The sequence below is a fragment of the Camellia sinensis genome, chromosome 5 (genome assembly GCF_055761805.1).
Source record: "Camellia sinensis isolate YWXY chromosome 5, ASM5576180v1, whole genome shotgun sequence".
NCBI classification, from domain to species: Eukaryota; Viridiplantae; Streptophyta; class Magnoliopsida; order Ericales; family Theaceae; genus Camellia; species Camellia sinensis.
Window position 1 is genome coordinate 116,093,249 of NC_138965.1, and position 19,119 is coordinate 116,112,367.

At 39.5% G+C, this 19,119-nt stretch overlaps 1 protein-coding gene across 1 annotated transcript; it reads left to right on the forward strand.

Annotated features, from left to right (window-relative positions):
* Nucleotides 1–501: 501 nt before the first annotated feature.
* LOC114321019 (early nodulin-like protein 18) lies at nt 502–2,059 on the forward strand. Its single transcript, XM_028268149.2, has 2 exons — nt 502–867; nt 1,436–2,059. Exons 1-2 carry the CDS (start codon nt 663–665, stop codon nt 1,873–1,875), a joined length of 645 nt encoding a protein of 214 aa, XP_028123950.2. The 5' UTR covers nt 502–662; the 3' UTR covers nt 1,876–2,059.
* The last annotated feature ends 17,060 nt before the right edge of the window (nt 2,060–19,119 follow it).

The window sequence follows — 19,119 nt, forward strand, 5'->3', positions numbered from 1 at the left end:
AGATAATTTAAATTATTAAAACGAATATCATTCAATGTTTTTTGTTTAAGTTTTCTGGATTAAGTTTTTTGAAAATTGATTTTTTTGGTTTTCGTGTTTTTTTGTTTTTAGTGAATATTTTTTAAATTTTAAACATTTTTTTTTACTTTTTTAGATGCACCTTACTTAGATGTATTTAAAAAGTAAAAAATTTGTGAAAAAATATTTTAAAAAATTAATAAATGTATAAAAATATAAAAAATGTACTGAATTCTTGTATTTTTTTATATTTTTGGTATTTAGTAAATTTTTAAAAGATTTTTTTAATAATTTTTTTACTTTTTAAATATATTTATGTTAGGTGTGTCTAAAAAGTAAAAAAATTACTTAAAATATTTAAAAAATTCAGTAAAAACAAAAAAAAAAAAAACACAAAAAATAAGAAAATAAAATTTTTTGAAAAATATTTTTTTTAAAAATGAAAACAAGAAGGTGATTATAATTAATTAATTAAGGTTAAACAGATGTGAACTTAGAAATTCAATTAATTAACCGCAGCAAAAGCGAAACTACCTTCCATGATTTCCATCTTATAAAACCCTGTAGTCTATCTTGACAAAGTAGAACCCCACCTCAATTTTGAGATCAGAGACTCAAATTCAAAGGCCGGCAAACAAGAAGCCATGGCAATGGCGACCATGGCATATCTAACCGTCATAGCTCTTTCAATCACCGCCGTCGCATCCGACACCCCCGCCGCCACTCAATACACCAACCACACCGTCGGCGGCGTCTCCGGATGGTTCTTCAACACCACCACCAACACCTCCTCCACTAATTACACTTCTTGGGCCGCCTCTCAAACCTTCAATCTCGGTGACTATCTAAGTAAGCTCCCACACTTTTTTTTTTTTTTTGCTCATTCGCTTGATCTGTCGTTTGTTTACCGAGAAAATTTGGGGAAAAGTACAGAGAGAGCAAGTTTCCTGATCTATTTCAACGCGTATTGATTTTAAGATCAGTTCTGTTTGATTCCCGAGAAAATGCAGGTATAGAAAGCAAAATTAAGTAGTTTTTAGTTACCTAATCTGTACTTACTGCGTTACTTCTCATGATCTGCTCAATTCAAGGTCAAATGTATCTTCCATTTGTTCGATTGCAGTTAGAATGAATGAAAACATACAAAATCTATTGATTTTAAGTCCTCTGTTGTTCTGCTAGGTTCAGTTTTTCATAGGAGTATTTTTGTTTTGCTTAGCCCTGATTTATATCTCCGAGTCCGTTGCTTCATCTCATTTTCTCACAATCCAAACATCCTAACTAGTAGTAGGTTTCACAACCATTTGAATTGCATTTTTAACGAAATGCCTAAGAACATCAATAATTGACTACCCTTTCTGTTAGTTTCTCGCCAACCAAACAGACCTTACTTTTCTCTATTTGTGATAATGTGTAGTATTCAACACAAATACGAATCAGACGGTGGTCCAAACCATCAACGACACGACCTACCAGAGCTGCAGCATGGACGACGCATCGAACGACACGTTCCACTACGGCGGAGGCAGCAACCAGTTCGGGCAGGCGATAGTGATCCCCGTGCCGTTGACGAGCCAAGGGACGAACTACTTCTTCTCCGACACCGACGATACGATCCAGTGCCAGCAAGGGATGGCCTTCCAGATCTTCGTCAATCTCGGCCTCGGCCTCCCTCCGAGCCTCAACCAGCCTCCTCCTCCGCCCTACGTCGAGCCTCCGACGCCGTCCGATTTTCCGTCGCCACCCGGCACGGTGGTCACCACCAACCAGCAGACTAGTGGCGGTGCCAACTTGCGTTGGGAGATTTGGGATATGCTTTTTGGAGCTTGTTTATTATTAGCATGGCGGGGGTTGTAATTTGGAAGATTTCTGAGGCTAAAGTTGGGGATTTGAGAGCGTGGGTTTGGGTTGGCATTCGTCACATTGAATATTGTTTGGTTAACAGCCGTAGGATGAACTTTTCAACGGATGCCATTTCATGTTTTGTTTTTTTTTGGCACTAGATTCAAATACAATTCTTTCATCACATGTTTCTCTGATATGTATTGACTCCCTGCTTTCTTTCTAGCGTTGAGCAAAGAATTCGTGAAATTCGTAATCCGATTCAGTCTAGTTCAATTTAATAGATTTGGATTGATTTTTTGAATTCGCGGTTTGATTTCGGATTGAAGAATTAAAAATTCGTAGTCCACGGATTGGTTCCGGATTGAATCCCACGGTTCCGGATTGGAATCGATCCGGACCGTATGTAAATAGTTTATATTTTTATTATACATCCTCCCCCATAGTATCTTCTCTTATTATATATAAAATCTAAACTTAAACCTAAAACCGTATAATATCTTCTTTTATTACTTTTGTTTGTTAGTTTTTAATTTTAATTTGTAATGGTCTAAATACTTATGGTAAAATCAGTTTTCTTATAGTTGTTTAAATTCTAGAATAGTGTGTCTCTATTATAGAAAAACATATTGCTATTGTGAAACTAATATAACGCTATATTTATATTTTTTTGAAATTAAAGTGTTATATATATATATATTTTTTGTTATTTAATTATGTGGATCCGTGGTCCTAAACCGATCCAATCCGTATTTAAATGGATTTGTTTGGATTGGTTCCATGATTTAAACGGATTGGATTGGTTCCAATTTTTCAGGAACCGTAGATAACGGATTGGTCTTGGTTTTACCTCAATCCAGTCCAATCCGGACCATGCTCACCCCAATTTCTTTCTTTGTTTTTTAATTTTTTCTGTTGGGTTAATTACTTGTGCTCCATCCGTTTCAAAATAACAATTTTTTTAAAAAAAATTAATAGTATAATTATTACATTATAAAAAATTATTTTTTTTAAATTATCCTTTGATAATATATTTTTAAAAAATATATTAATTGTCATAATTATATTTTTTGTGTTGTTAATGAATTTAAAAGAATGGTAAAATAAGATTTTCATATTATTTTAATCTTTAATTTTTAAAAATAGACTAATATTTTGAAATAATGAAAAATAGAATAAAAGACTAACATTTTGAGACAGAGCGAGTATAATTTCAGTTCATATACTTTCAATTTCTACAACCCTAGTTAAGGGTGATAAACAAAATAAACAATTTGAGTTTGACTTGTATTTGATTCGTTAAAAGTTTATTTGAGTTCAGCTTGTTAATAAATAAATTAATTTTTAATACATTTTAAAACTCATTAAAATTCACAGTCGTTTTAATATTTTTTTATGATTTTTATGTTTAAATTTTAACCTTCTATCTTTTAGCTTCGATTAAACTAAAAATCCATTAATTTTGGGCTTTTTAGGCATAAAATAGTTTTTTTTTTTTTTGTATTTAACGGAATTTTTTCAAAATTTATTTAATTTTTAGCATCATCTAATCTAAACGGAATTAAAATATATTTAAAAAAATTAACTCAAATTTGAAAACAGGTTCACAAAAACAAGCTAAAAACTTAAGTTAGTATGTAAATTATTCAAAATTAAAAGTTGATCATTTATAAATGGAAGTTAAAAGTACTAATCTTGTAACCTTATGATAAGGGACATGTTAATGAGAGTCATTGAGTTGTCATCAAGAACACAAAATGAAAATATATGTTAATACAATTTTTACATATTTCAACTTTTTTATACATCCTTACACATTTTAATATATTATTTTAGAGCATTCTCATCAAACTCTTCCAAATCATTTTTTAACTAATAAATTTTAAAAAATCAACTACATCAAACTTGTTTGCAACTCGTCAAAATTTACGATAACTACAGTAACTTGTTAGAACAAGCGAGGCACTGCTCATCGCTACTTGTGTGTTACCGGATGTCCGCCCGAAAGTCCAGCCGGACGTCCGGCCAGTCAACCGGTCAATGGCAAATTTTATTTATTTATTTATTTTTTACTTTTTTTAAGAATTGTTTGGCTAGTAACTTATCAATTTAATAAACAAATAAAGACTAACAAACACAATAAGAAAATAATATTTAATAAAAATAAGTTAGAATAGAGAGTTTGATACAGTAGGTGCTAAAAAGTGACTAGCTAAAATAACAAAATAATTTTAATTTGACTAAAAATTTAAAGAGGTTGGTGTGGATGCTCTTACATATTCTCCAATGATTATGACAACTAAAGGATTGTTATTAGCATTTTCAATATGGTGATTAGTAATTTTTAGTTTATTTATACCATCTCCAACGGTGAACCAAACCCAGCATCAAATCCAAATTTTGATGAAAAATTTACTTTTTCAAGCTCCAACCGTTGCACCAAAGTCATATCAAAATGAGAATTCAGCAAACAAAACATCAAACTGAGACCAAGACACAGATTTTACCAAATCACTGTTACTGATCGTTGAAAGTGGTACACCGGTCAACCAACCGGTTGCCCGGCCGGTTGACCCCTTTGAAATAACTAGGTTCAAACCGGTCAAAAAAGGTTCAAACAGGTAAAAAAAAAAAAATTGCCCAAACCGGTCGACCACTTCCCCAATTCTGCTTTGATGCTCACCGTTGGAGCGCCTCGTATCAAATTGAAAAAATCGTCATTTTTTTCATCAGATTTGATGAAAAAAGAAGTTAAGCGTTGGAGATGCTCTTACTGCTTAAAATGTGCATTAAATAATGGTCAAACGCATAATTTCAAAATTTTAATTTAAAAAGAAAACGAAGAAGCCCTTAATGACTGGTTTAAACTACACTGTAAAACTTAAAAGAGATAAACTTGGGGAGATTTGACAATAATCTAAATAAATAGTTTTTTTTGATCGGTAATCTAAATAAATAGTTTATTTGCTTGTTTTATCACATCATTTATTTATTTATATATATATTTTATAAAAAATCAAAAAATCACCACATAAGCAAAATCCAAACCACAAAAACTAAGCACTGGTTTGGTAGGTTGGGACTAAAATAATCACAAAAAGATAATAAAGTTTTTAGTCTTAAGTTAAAAAATGTCACATCTAAATTATAATAATTACATTTTTTCTCTCACAAAAGTCAAAAAAATCAAAAAGTCCATCATAAATGAGATTTTTTAGCTCCAGTCTAAAATAACTAAAAAAACAAAAAAACAAAAAACAAACCCACATTCCAAACAAAGCCTTACAAAAATTGTGCAAATTGAAATTATATGGATTAACATGACCATTAAAATAAGTTGAAAAGAAGGTTTTACTCCTATGAGACTATCTCTGATGGTTACTCAAATCTATCATCAAATTTGAATTTGATGAAAGATGGCTACTTTTCTTGCTCCAACAATTTCATCAAATAGGTATCAAATCTAGGATTTCACTTTTTTTTCATCAAACTAAGGACCAATATGCTTTTCATCAAATCATTATTCATACCCTGTTTGATTTTCGCCACCAGATACCCCCTGAATGTCTCTCTAGATGTCTCCTGGATGACCATCTCAAGGCAAAAATTTGTAAAAAAATTACACTAGCCAGTTGACCCCGCCAGCCATCCGCCCAGTCGACCCTCAGATAACCACCGCAAGGCAAAAAATTGTGAAAATTTACACTACTCGATCAACTGGCTGACACATCCGCCCTGTTGACCAGTGTTTTGATGAATCTTCAAAAACCTTTGTTGGAGCACTTAATATCAAACGAAATTTCTATTTAAATTTAATGAAAATTTTGATACACCATTAGAGATGCTCTAAGTATTGCAAGTATGACACTCCATCCCTATCAAGTGAGTTGACAAATCCAAGTAGTTAAACTTAAAATAAGAAGGAGCTTGTTTGGTTTGAATTTTTAGGATTCACGTTTTAGAAAATTAATTTTTTATTTTTCATTTTTTTTTTGTTTTTATTATTATTATTATTATTTGTAAATATTCTAAACAACTTTTTTTAATTTTTAGATATACCTAACATAAATACATTTAAAAAGTATAATATTAGTAAAATAAAATTTTTAAAAAATTCACTAAATGCCAAAAATATTTTTTTAAAAATATGAGAATTCAATACAATTTTCGTATTCTTGTGTATTTATCAATTTTTTAAAATATTTTTCTACAAATATTTTACTTTTTAGGTGCATCTGAAAAAATTTAAAAAAAATGCTTAAAATTTTAAAAATATCCACTAAAAATAAAAATAAAATATTAAAAAAAAACTCAATTTAAAAAAAAATAAATTCAAAATATTAAAATCAAACACATAAAATAATAAAGAGAATTTTATAATACACACCTACGAATCAAATCAAAATCAAAATCTACCCACTCCTATAATTTTTCTTTAATGTTTTAGGTCATAGTCAACAAAATGATCGCACAATTTCGGGCTTGGGCCACCAGAAATGTTAGCTCGTGAGTCGGTTCTGATCAATAATTAATATACAATATATATTTTATTTGGAATAAATTATTAATTGTTCATAAAGTTCTACAAATTTAATATAATTATTCTAGGCTCCTTTAATTTATATAACATCTGACATCGTATTCATATATAGAAATTTATTAATCATATATAAATGAAAATATTGTCCAATTTTCAACTGGGAGAAATTGTTCGCTTTTAAAAACTACAAAACCGTTTTTTAGTATAAAGTTAACTTGCAATTATCTTACTTTATCAATTCACTATCGATGAAACAACAATAATTTACTAATGTGCAGTAATTTACTAATGTGCACTTATTCCATCTTTAATATTGTTTTTGTTCTTTCTTTCTCTCCTTTGAAATGATGCATAAAAGTTCCACACTGCCTTTTGGAGGCCCAACTCAAATCATTTGATGTTTTGTTTCTAAAAGGAAAAACAATTATTACACAAGTAGACACCATTACGTAAGAATGACAACGGCTGGGACAGGATTAGGGATTACACTTCTCGTTCTCAATCCCTGAAGGTAAAAAAATTCTCGTTCTTGTCCCCGATCCCTAGCAGGGAACCCATCACCTCGCTCTAGGAATGGCAACGGACTGGGGCAGGGCTTGGGATCACACTCCCTGTCCCCGATTGTGAAAATCTCCCCGTCCCCGGCCTCGATCCCCGACGAGGAACCTATCACCGTCCCCGTCCCAGCCCCCTTAATGGGGATCAGTTTTTCGCGACTCCGAAAATTTCCCAGCCCAAATCTATTTGAACAACACCATCAACAACAATATCATCATCATCATCCTTAATTGTTTCATTTTCAACATCAACATTAGCATCAACAAAATCATCAATAGATCCATTACCAAAACAAATAAACAAAAAAATGGACAATCTTACAAACGTGTACCTGTGATAGAGAGTGGACGATCTTACACTAATACACATACATGTATACATTTTCAATATCAACATAAAAAAAAATGGACAATCTGACACACACACATACATATATACATACATACATACATACATACATACATACACAAACAGATCTGAGATCTGTGTATCTATGAGAGAGAGTGGATGATCGGCAGCAATGGACGATTGAGAAGATCGGATGAAGCGATGGTGACTGCAACGAATGACAGAGGAGATCGGTGGCGATGGACAACAGAGGATGATGACGGTGACTGCGACAAATGAGAGTGGACAATCGACGACGAAGGAGATGGGTGACTGTGATTGCGATGACGAAGGTGATAGACGACAAAGGAGGACGATCGGCGTCGCGGACAGTGGCGGTGGCGCTGAGGAGGAAGATAGGTGCGAGAGTGAAAGAGAGAATAAAAGGAAGAGAGAGACAAAGACAGAGAGCTTCAAGTGAGATGAGGATGAGGGTTTGGTTTATATATATATATATATATATATATGGGTAAAATAGTAATTTTATTTCGGGAACAAACGGAGACGAGGACGAGGACGGGCCAGATATGGGGCTGTGACACTTATCCCCATCCTCGGCCCGAAACTAATCGGGGATTAATTTTTGAATACCATTCCCGCCTCGTTGGAGATATTTTTTGGGAAAAAATCGCTCAAATCGAGGTCGGGGGATCAGGTTTCCCCAACCCAGAAATATCCCCGACCCTTTTTTTTTTGAATTTTGAATTTTGTTCAACACAAGAAAAAAGAATAAATAAATAAATAATAATCTATTTCAGCATGTTTCATCATCATCATCATCATTAACAATCATAGGGCTGAGCAAGGAATCCGTGAAATCCGTAATCCGATCCAGTCCAGTCCAATCCGATAGGTTTGGATTGATTTTTTGAATCCGCGGTTCGGTTCCGGATTGAAAAATTAAAAATCCGTAGTCCACGGATTGGTTCCGGATTGAACCCCACGGTTCCGGATTGGAACCGATCCGGACCGTATACAAATAGTCTATATTTTTATTATACATCCTCCCCCATAATATCTTCTCTTATTCTATATAAAATCTAAACTCAAACCTAAAACCATATAATATCTTATTTTATTACTTTTGTTTGTATTTTCTTACGGTTGTTTAAATTCAAGAACAGTATGCCAATATTATAGAAAAACATGTTGCTATTATGGAACTGATATAGCGCTATATTTATATTTTTATGAAATTAAAGTGTTATATATAAATATATATTTTTGTTATTTAATTATGTGAATCCGTGGTCCTAAACCGATCCAATCCGTATTTAAATAGATTGGTTCGGATTGGTTCCATGATTTAAACGGATTGGATTGGTTCTAATTTTTCAGGAACCGTAGATAACGGATTGGTCCTACTTTTACCCCAATCCGGTCCAATCCGGACCATGCTCACCCCTAATCATTATCAACAAAAAAAAAACGAGTCTAAAAGCTCTAATCTATCAAATTCCTACAAAATCCCCAAATTCAACTTGAAATTGCACAAAGAATAAACAATTTCACAATGTGTCATCATTTCCCAAACCCTAAAAATCAAAACTATTTAAAAAAAAGAGATAGATCTGCGATTTTTTAACTAATTGTAATGAAAATTAGGGTGTTCTTGATGAGATGGGCTTGGATTTGCCTTTATCAACGTCGTCTTCTCGGACTTGGACAGAGAAGTGAAGGTGAGTTTTGAGGGACAGAGGGGGGTGAGGACAAAACGAGGACATCCCCGATCTTCGACCACCGCAACCAAATCTTCCAGATCTAAACTTAACTCTTATCATCGAATGGCGGATGCGGTGGTGGAGCATCGGTGAGAGAGGAATGGGAGAGAAGTTGCGATTGACTCTCGTCGTCGAATGGTGGAGGCGATAGTGGAGCAACGGGTGATAGAAGGAGGGGAGAAGAGTTGCGAAGAGAGAGAGAGAGAGAGAGAGAGAAAGAAAGAAAGAAAGAGAAACCGAGAGAGATAAGAGGTGGTGTGAGGTTATGTATGTGTTTTAGGGTTTGGTTTATATATATATGTAGGGGTATAATAGTAATTTCACATTGGGGGGAAATGGGGGCGAAGACGGGTTGGGGACGGGGACGGAAAACATATTACTGTCCCTAGCCCGAAATATTTTGGGGATTCATTTTCGAATACCATCCCTGGCCCGTCAGGGGTACTTTGAGGAAAAAAATCATTCCAATCGGGGTCGAGGGGCCGGGTCCCCGTCAGGCCGGATTCAAATTGCCATCCTATCATTATGTACCCTTAACTACTCTTTATAAGAGTAATATTAGAGACCCCAAATAATTTACCAAATTTTCTACCAAACCTCTCACATGGGTGTGGGACCCACACACATGTGAGAGGTTTGGAAAAAAAATTTGGTAAATTATTTGGGGTGCATAGCATTTTCCCTCTCCATAATATATGAACAAAGATAAATTTTAACATACATACTCTTTAAAGGGGTGCATTATATGCACATTTAGTTATATTATTATTTTTAATTATAATTATTTTTCTTTTGTAGTTATTATATTATTTAATTATGGTTCATGTTGTCTTTGGTTATGACATTTTTTTTATTTTTTTAGTTATGACTCAAAAAAAAATGAAACTATACCATTTTTTTCTTTATTTATAACACAGTTAAAGAGTGTATACCATAATATTTTCCATGAACAAAATATGAGTTATTTTGCCTAATTTGAACTGCACAAGGGTTGTACAATGTTCACATGCAAAGTAAAACAAATTACTTATTTTGTTTAATTGACAGGAGATTATTTACAATTTGGAGAAAAATATGTGTAGACAATCATAATCTAACAACTATATAAATTCCGGATAGAAATTATCAATCTTTTCATGTTTTTCAACTTATTTACTTCGTCAATTTGAAGAGGAAAAAAACTCAAAATAAGCTCACAAAAGTTAATTAAATTTTTTAAGTTGGTTTTGTGTGTTTGCAAATAAAATTTTACCAACAAGAATGTCTTCTTATACCATTGATTGGTTTAAAACCAATTACTATAGGATTGCAATTGCATTTTGTATCTTTACAATAAAATTCTTTTAACAAAACTATAAATTTTAAATGCGTCTCACCCATGGACCATTATTTTACCCAATTGATGCTTTATTCATTATGTTAAATGACCAAATATTCAAAAGTTGTCAAGAAATTTTATCTCATTTAAAATCTGAGGTGATCAATTCACTCGCGTCTTATATCAAAGCTTGTCATGAAAGCCCAAATTTTCTCTAAAATCTAGTTGAATTTTTTGTTTGATTTGCAAATAAAAAGCACGGTAAGATTATTTATCATGGGATAAAATTATTCTGCATTTCTTCATTGTTTATGACTCAAGATAACTTATTCCAGAACCCTTTATCCCGCATATATGATAGTTTTGTTCCAGGAGAGATGAGATAATTCATATTGGGACAATGATTTCCTTACAAAATGACAAACATACCCTCCTATAGTTGTTGTTAATGTGTAATTTGATCTGAATTATTGTTATTATTATTTTATTTTTTTTGTGTAGAAATCTAGATTGAAAAAGAAAGAGAAAGTTGAAAAATGAGAAGTCTTGCAGATTGCTGGCCCACTTTGAAAATGGAACATCAGATCTGAGTTTTTTTTTTTTTTTTTTCGTATTTCTTGTTGTTATTTAGGATTTAGTTGTTGTTGTTAATGATGATGAATCTGTGGTATGATGATGATGAATTTGTGGTGTGATGATCTGTGGGTGAATGAACTGATCTGTGTTTTTTTTTAAGAATTTTTTTTTAGTTGTTAATTGCTGTTGACATGGGTAAGCTCATTTAGACTACAGCCCACCATTTAGAGCTCAATACATAACTCAAATACTAAACTCCAGCATTGCTGAAGCCCCATATAGCAATAAAAACCAATGACATCAAGACACCTGGCAAAAGAAGGGCAAGCCACATAAGCAGACAAAGATCTGCAAAGTTATTGCCACTGTACATCGCCATTAATGAATCCCCTTACAGTATTTATTGTGATAACCCTTCTCCGTCGGGACAGAACGCCTTCACCATGAACAAGATAAGCTAGAGCATAGACTTTCGGCCAAGGTGACAGGTCAGAAAGGACAACGAAATGATTACTAGAGGATATAAGCAGACGTCGAAGACAGAAAGAAGGTTAAGCTTTTCTATCTCTAATCTATCTACACATTCCACTTCTCTCTAACTTGCTCGTTGGAGGGTTCGTTGGGGGACTCCCCATTCTCCATTGAACTCTTGTGCAGGTCTTCTGATGGGCTTGGTTCTTCAGACATAGGCTTGAGGAGCGTAGATCAGTCCGACCCGTTCCACCTGGAACGAATTGCATCATCAGTTGGCGTCGTCTGTGAGAAAGGCTTTTGTTCCGTACGCCAGTTGTGCTCATTGTCGCCGGAGACCCTCTCCCAATAACCCCCTCCTACCACTTGTGAAGGTGGATGGTCACAACTAGATCCATAGCTTCTCACCCCAATGTTCCCGATCATCAAGCTGACCCTCCCAATCCAAATAACCCACCACAGTATTTCACCAAGCTCACCAACAGCATTAACCACCTGGCCGAGCAGAACCAAGCTTTGATTAATGCTCTACTCCAAAGAAACCCTCCTATGCCTCCTCCACCACCTCTAGATATTCCACCCAACCAAGAACGAGCCCCCAGCCATACTATCCTACAGCCCTATCCACCCAACTTGGAAGGCTTGCGACCCCCTCTCCCAGATATAAATCCACCATCCTGAGCCCCGCATCTATCGGTCCTGGCACCAACCCCTGAAGGAGAGGCCAGCAGCGTCCAGCCCCCGCAGCCCTCCGGTGGTGACAACATTCCTCTCTGGGATGCAGAACTCCGAGCCATGAAGCTCCAACTCCAAGGAGTCATACAGAACATACAGCATAAACCCTCCACCACAGCCAACTCACCATTCGTTGCCTCCATCCGGGACAAACCTCTACCCCCCAAGTTCAAAATGCCCTCCATCGACTCTTTTGACGGTACGATGGATCCAGTCGACCACTTAGAGACCTACAGAACCCTCATGATCCTCCATGCATTCCCTGACGAAATCATGTGTCGGGCTTTCCCCGTGACACTCAAGGGGTCAGCTCGACTTTGGTTTAGTCAATTGCCAGCAGACTCTGTCTCCACATTTCCAGCACCTTAGTGACTCCTTCCTCAGCTATTTCATTGGATCCCAGTACCAGCGACGTCCGGCAACCCAGCTCCTCAACATCCGTCAGACCGAGGGGGAGTCGCTGTGCAGTTTCGTTACCCGCTTCAACACCGAAGCCTTGCAGGTAGCGGAAAATGATGACAAGGTCATCCTTACGGCTTTCATGGCCGGTCTACGATCGTCTGACTTCCTTTTCTCCCTCTCTAAAAACCCCCCAACCTCCATGGCAACCCTACTCTCCAAAGCTCAAAAATACATGAACGCCAAAGATTCCCTAGCCGCCCGACAAGATCCTATAGCCAAAAACCCGACCCCCAGAGAGAAGAGAAAGGATGCAGAAACCAGAAATACCCAGTATAATAACCCAACAAGTCAGTAAACCGATCGACCCCCCCGAGCCGACCGGTTGGCACCAGCCCGACCGCTCGGCCGGTTCAAGCGATACACACTCCTCAATTCCCCCATGGAACAAGTCCTCAATCAGATCTAGCGAGACTACCCCCTAAAATGGCCCCAACCATCACGGACTGCTTCCAATCGGAGAGACCAGTCCAAATATTGTCATTTTCATCAGGACCACAGCCACAATACCGAGGAGTGTGTTAACCTCAAAGATCATGTCGATGGCTTGATTCGACAAGGACGTCTCAGTTGATTCATGGATACTCGCCCTCAGTAGAGGCAACAGACTGAACCCATCAGAAACAACCGCCGACGCACCCCTCCCTGACAACCAGCACAACCTAACCAAGGTCATGATCACCCTCCATAGCAACCTCGGGCACAAGGTAACCCCGCCCCACCTATTGGAGAAATCAGAGTTATTTCCGGCGGGCTTGCTTGTGGAGGACCATCCCGCTCGGCTCAGCGGGCAGAACTCAGAAAAATAAGGCAAGGCTTAGACAAAGAAGTTGCCACATTGGACTGACCCTCCAAACAGCCCAGGCAGTGGACCGAGCCTATCACTTTTACGGACGCCGACTGCACAGGCATCCATTACCCCCATGACGACCCTCTCGTCATTTCCGCCCTCTTCTCCAATTACAAGGTTAGACGGGTTCTCGTCGACAACGGCAGTTCTTCAGACATCATCTTCCTCAATTGCTTCCGCCAGCTCAAGATCGGGGAAGAAAGTCTGTCTCCTCTTCAAACCTCTTTGGTCGGTTTCACTGGTGACTGGGTGACCTCCATCAGCTCCATCGATCTTTCCATCACAATCGGCGAGTACCTGCGACAGACCATAAAGTTGCTCGCCTTCCTTGTTGTTGATTGGCCCTCTGCCTAGAACATCATCCTTGGTCGCACCGCCCTAAATGCTTTTCAAGCTATCACATCCACTTACCACATTGCCATCAAGTTCCCCACTGATCTTGAGGTCGGGGCAGTGAGGGGAGAGCAAACCGTGGCCAGAGAATACTATGTCGCCTCACTTAAAGAAGTCAAGCTGAAGGAGGCTATGATCATTGAAGGACTCGACGTCAGAGACGAGGATGAGCTGGTTAGGGGGGAACTAGTGGAAGAACTTGTCGAGGTCCTCATCGATCCCACTAACCCAGCAAAAACTGCCAAGATCAGCAGCCAACTATTCGCCCTGGCCAAAGCCAACCTTATCGCCCCCCTGATCGAACACAAAGATGTATTTGCTTGGACCCACTCCGATATGCCGGGTATCGACCCCTCCTTCATAACCCATCGCCTCAGCATTAAACCCCATTTCCGACCCTTCCGCCAGAAGCAGCGCATCTTTCATTCAGAGCGCAACACCCTCATTGCTGCGGAAGTAGATAAGCTCCTTGAGGCACAATTCATCAAGAACGCGGACTACCCTAGATGGTTGTCAAACGTGGTCCTGGTCCGTAAGAACAATGGTAAATGGCGACTCTGTGTCGACTACTCCGACCTCAACCGAGCTTGTCCCAAAGACAACTATCCCCTTCCTCACATAGATCTGCTGGTTAACGCCACGGCCGATCATCAAATGCTCAGCTTCATGGATGCCTTCTCTGGGTACAACCAAATTCTGATGCACCCGTCTGATCGGGAACACACATCCTTCATCACCGATCGAGGTACCTACCATTACCGTGTGATGCCATTTGGGTTGAAAAATGCTGGGGCCACCTACCAACGGTTGGTCAATGCTGTCTTTCATCATCAGATAGGTCGGAACATGGAAGTATATGTCGACGACATGCTAGTCAAGAGCAAGCTCTCCACTGATCATCTGGCCGACCTGCGAGAGACCTTCGCCACCCTATGAAAGTACCAAATGAAGCTCAATCCGGAGAAATGCGCCTTCGGCATAGGATCTGGAAATTTTTTGGGTTTTATGGTCAGTCAGCGGGGCATCGAAGCTAACCCCAAAAAGATCAAGGCCTTGATTGAAATGCAGTCACCCAGAACGGTTAAAGAGGTTCAGAGGCTTACTGGCCGAGTTGCCGCCCTCAACCGCTTCATTTCTCGCGCAACGGACAAGTGCCTCCCTTTCTTCAAAGTTTTTCGACAAACTTTTGAGTGGACGGCCGAATCCGAAGAGGTCTTTCAACAATTGAAACAGTGCATGGCCAACCCCTCCTCCTTTCTCAGGCAATCACGGGCGAACCCCTGTTCCTCTATTTAGTCGTGTCAAACACCGCAGTCAGTACAGCTCTCATCAGGGAAGATAGCTCTGTCCAACGGCTGGTCTACTACATCAGTCGGGCTCTCAAGGGAGCGGAACAGAATTACCCATTGTTAGAAAAAATGTCCTTGGCCTTGGTCACCGCCTCCAGACGACTCTGTCCTTACTTCCAAGCCCATTCCATAGTGGTCCTCACTGACCAACCATTGAAAAAGATCATGCAATAACCAGAGCTTTTCGGCAAACTTACGCAATAGTCGGTCGAACTCAGCCAGTTTGATATCTCCTACCGGCCTCGGACAGCGATTAAGGGGCAGGCTGTTGCCGATTTCATCTTGGAATTCACTAATCCCACCCCAACCACAGCTTCTCCACCCCCACCAACCCCTACCGAACCAGAAGACCCCCACTCTTGGACCCTCAACGTCGATGGATCATCCCGCAAAGAAAGCAGTGGGGCTGGTCTCATCCTCACCGCCCTAGAGGGGGGTTATTTCAAATGTGCTCTCCGCTTTTTGTTTGACGAAGCAATAATGAAGCTGAATATGAGGCATTGATTGTAGGTCTTCGCCTCGCCAAAGACATTGGTGTCAGCCATATCCAAGTGTTCAGCGATTCCCAACTCATTGTCGGACAGATCACGAGGGAATTCGATGCCAAGGATGACACAATGCGGGCTTATAGGGATATTACACTCCCTCTTGCTCGCCTCTTCAATAATTTCCACATCAAGCGCATCCCTCAAACGAAAAACTCCAAGGCAGATGAAATGGCTCAGTTGGCTTCGGCAGACCAGTCAGACCTCAGCCACGGTGTCCGCCTCGAGTACCTGGCCCACCCTGCCATTTCCCCAGACCAGTAGCAAGTCTACTTTCTCCAAAATGAACCTATTCCTTGGGCGGCCGACATCTCTCTATTTCTGACAACGGGGGAACTGCCAGCCGACAAACAAGAGGCCGCTAAAATCAGGGCCTGGTCGTCCAACTACATCTTTGTTAGTGGCCTCTTATACAAACATGGTTTTTCACGCTCATACCTCAGATGCCTCAATCCTTCTCAAGCAACCTACGTGATGAGGGAAATCCATGAGGGTATCTGTGGTAATCATTCAGGCGCCCGGTCTCTAGCCCACAAAATACTTCGCACTGGTTATTTCTGGCCTACTCTCAATCAAGATGCAACTGACTTCGTGCTCAAATGTGATAAGTGCCAGCGTTTTGCCAACATCTCCCATGCTCCTCCTATAGAATTGATCACACTTTGCAGTCTCTACCCATTCGCCAAATGGGAGATCGACCTAGTTGGCCCATTGCCCACTGGCCGAGGCCAAATCAAATTCGCCATTGTCGCCATTGACTACTTCACTAAATGGGTGGAGGCCGAACCCCTTGCCATAATTACCGAGCAGAACACAACCAGATTCATCTGGCAGTCGATCGTATGCAGATTTGGCATTTCCCAAGCCATCGTCTCCGACAACGGCAAACAATTCGACAATGCCAAGTTCAGAAAATTCTGTGCAGAACTTCAAATCCAACCATGTTTCTCTTTCCCAGGTCATCCCAAGCCAATGGCCAAGTTAAGGTTACCAACCGTTCTCTTCTCAAGATCATCAAGACTAAGCTGAAAGCTGCTAAGGGACTTTGAGCTGAGGAATTACCGAATGTACTTTGGGCCTACCGCACTACCGCTCGCACCCCTACTGGGGAGACCCCTTTTCGCTTAACATACGGCGCTAAAGCGGTCATCCCAGTGGAAATCGGTCTGCCTACCCCAAGAATTCTACATCCGAAACCGGAACTAACTGAGAAGCTGTACCGGGCAGACCTAGACCTAATCGAAGAGCTCCGAGAAACCACTGCTGTCAGATGGGCCTCATACCAACAGAAAATGAGAACACATTACAACCGCAAAGTCCGACCAAGGGAATTCACCGTGGAGGACCTTGTTTTGCGCGAAGTAACCCTTCCCACCAAAAATCCGGCTAAGGGCAAATTGGCAGCCAAGTGGAAAGGACCTTACGTTGTCAAAGCCAGACCTCGTCCAGGCACTTACCGACTTCAGGACATGGAAGGCCGAGACCTCCCCCATCCGTGGAACGCCGAACACTTGAAGCGATATTTTCAATAAATTCTTATTTTTGTATTGATTAGTTATTGTATTTTCCTTTTTGGCAATTTACACACTTGGATGTTCTTCTTCTTCTCTCACGTGATGTAAATTTCTGATCAAGTGGACTACACTTTACACGACAACAATCTTATATCTCAATTATCTGTGTGGTACCTCAATAATGTTTTGATTGCAGCACTCAGTTACAAACCTCAGCCAGGCTGAGCATGAATAGGTCAGCCAGACTGAGTCACTTAAAGGCTCAACCAGACTGAGCACGACAAGTCTCAGCCATACTGAACATAAAGAGCTCAGCCAGACTGAGTCACTTAAAGCCTCAGCCAGGCTGAGCATGAAAAGCTCAGCCAGACTGAGTCACTTAAAGCCTCAGTCAAACTGAGCATGAAGAACTCAGCCAGACTGAGTCACTTAAAGCCTCAGCCAGACTGAGCACGACAAACCTCAGTCAGACTGAGCATGAAGAGCTCAGCCAGATTGGGTCACTTAAAGCCTCAGCTAGACTGAGCACGACAAGCCTCAGCCAGACTGAGCATGAAGACCTCAGCCAGACTGAGTCACTTAAAGCCTCAGCCAGACTGAGCACGACAAGCCTCAGCCAGACTGAGCACGACAAGCCTCAGCCAAACTGAGCATGAAGACCTCAGCCAGACTGAGTCACTTAAAGCCTCAGCAGACTGAGCACGACAAGCCTCAGCCAAACTGAGCATGAAGAGCTCAGCCAGACTGAGTCTCTTAAAGCCTCAGCTAGACTGAGCACGACAAGCCTCAGCCAGACTGAGTCACTTAAAGCCTCAGCCAGGTTGAGCATGAAGAGCTCATCCAGACTAAGTTACTTGAAGAGACAGCCTGACCGAGTTAATCATGGCCCAACTCGAACTGAGCACCAATGAAGCGCTCGACCAAGGCCATTCTTGCAACTTCATGATTGTGGCATAGTTGCCATACTTAGTCAAATTCCAGTTTAACGTTTTTCAGGTCAGACTGGCTCCTTGCTGGGTTGTCATTCATAACTTCACGTTTTTAACATTCTTACATTTTAAACTTCACTCTGCGTTGAGGCTTTCTTACATTTTAAACTTCACTCTATGTTGAAGTTTTCTTACATTTTAAACTTCACTCTGCGTTGAGGTTTTCTTACATTTTAAACTTCACTCTGCGTTGAGGTTTTCTTACATTTTAAACTTCACAGTAATTTATACACAAGCCCTGTGTAAGTCACCACTTTCATTCTTTGCAGACCCTCAAACAATACAGACAACAGCATACAAACACAAACACAACTCATAATTTTATTCATTCACAAATTATACATAAGTCTATTATAGAAATTCCAAAAAAAAAAAAAAAGAACAAAACAAAACAACCACAACTTTGAGTACAAATTTTGTCTGCACCATTCATTCCTCTTAACTTGAAACGAGGTCTTCTTCTTCAACACTCTCATCTAAGGGGGTCTGGGCCACGTCATCTTCATCAATCTTCACACTGCTGAAGTCCAATTATGGGAACAGCTCTTCTGCTTTACGCTTAAACATCTTCCAGCCACTGTCCCAGAACTCAGCCATTTCATGTTTGTAGAAGTCTGACCGCTGGAAGCTCTGGATTACTTCTTCTTCACTCCTGCTCCCGACGGGCCAGCCTCCCAGACGCCTCCCTTGCCAAGTTACAGGCGATCGCAGCATCGATCGCCATCTAGAAGTCAGCAGACCCCTTGAACTGCTCTACTGCTGCGACGCATAAGTCGGGGTATGCTGCCCTTTTAGAGGCTGCCTTGGTTTTTCTTCCTCCAACTCCTTCTCCAGCCCCGCTTTCTCTGCCACCA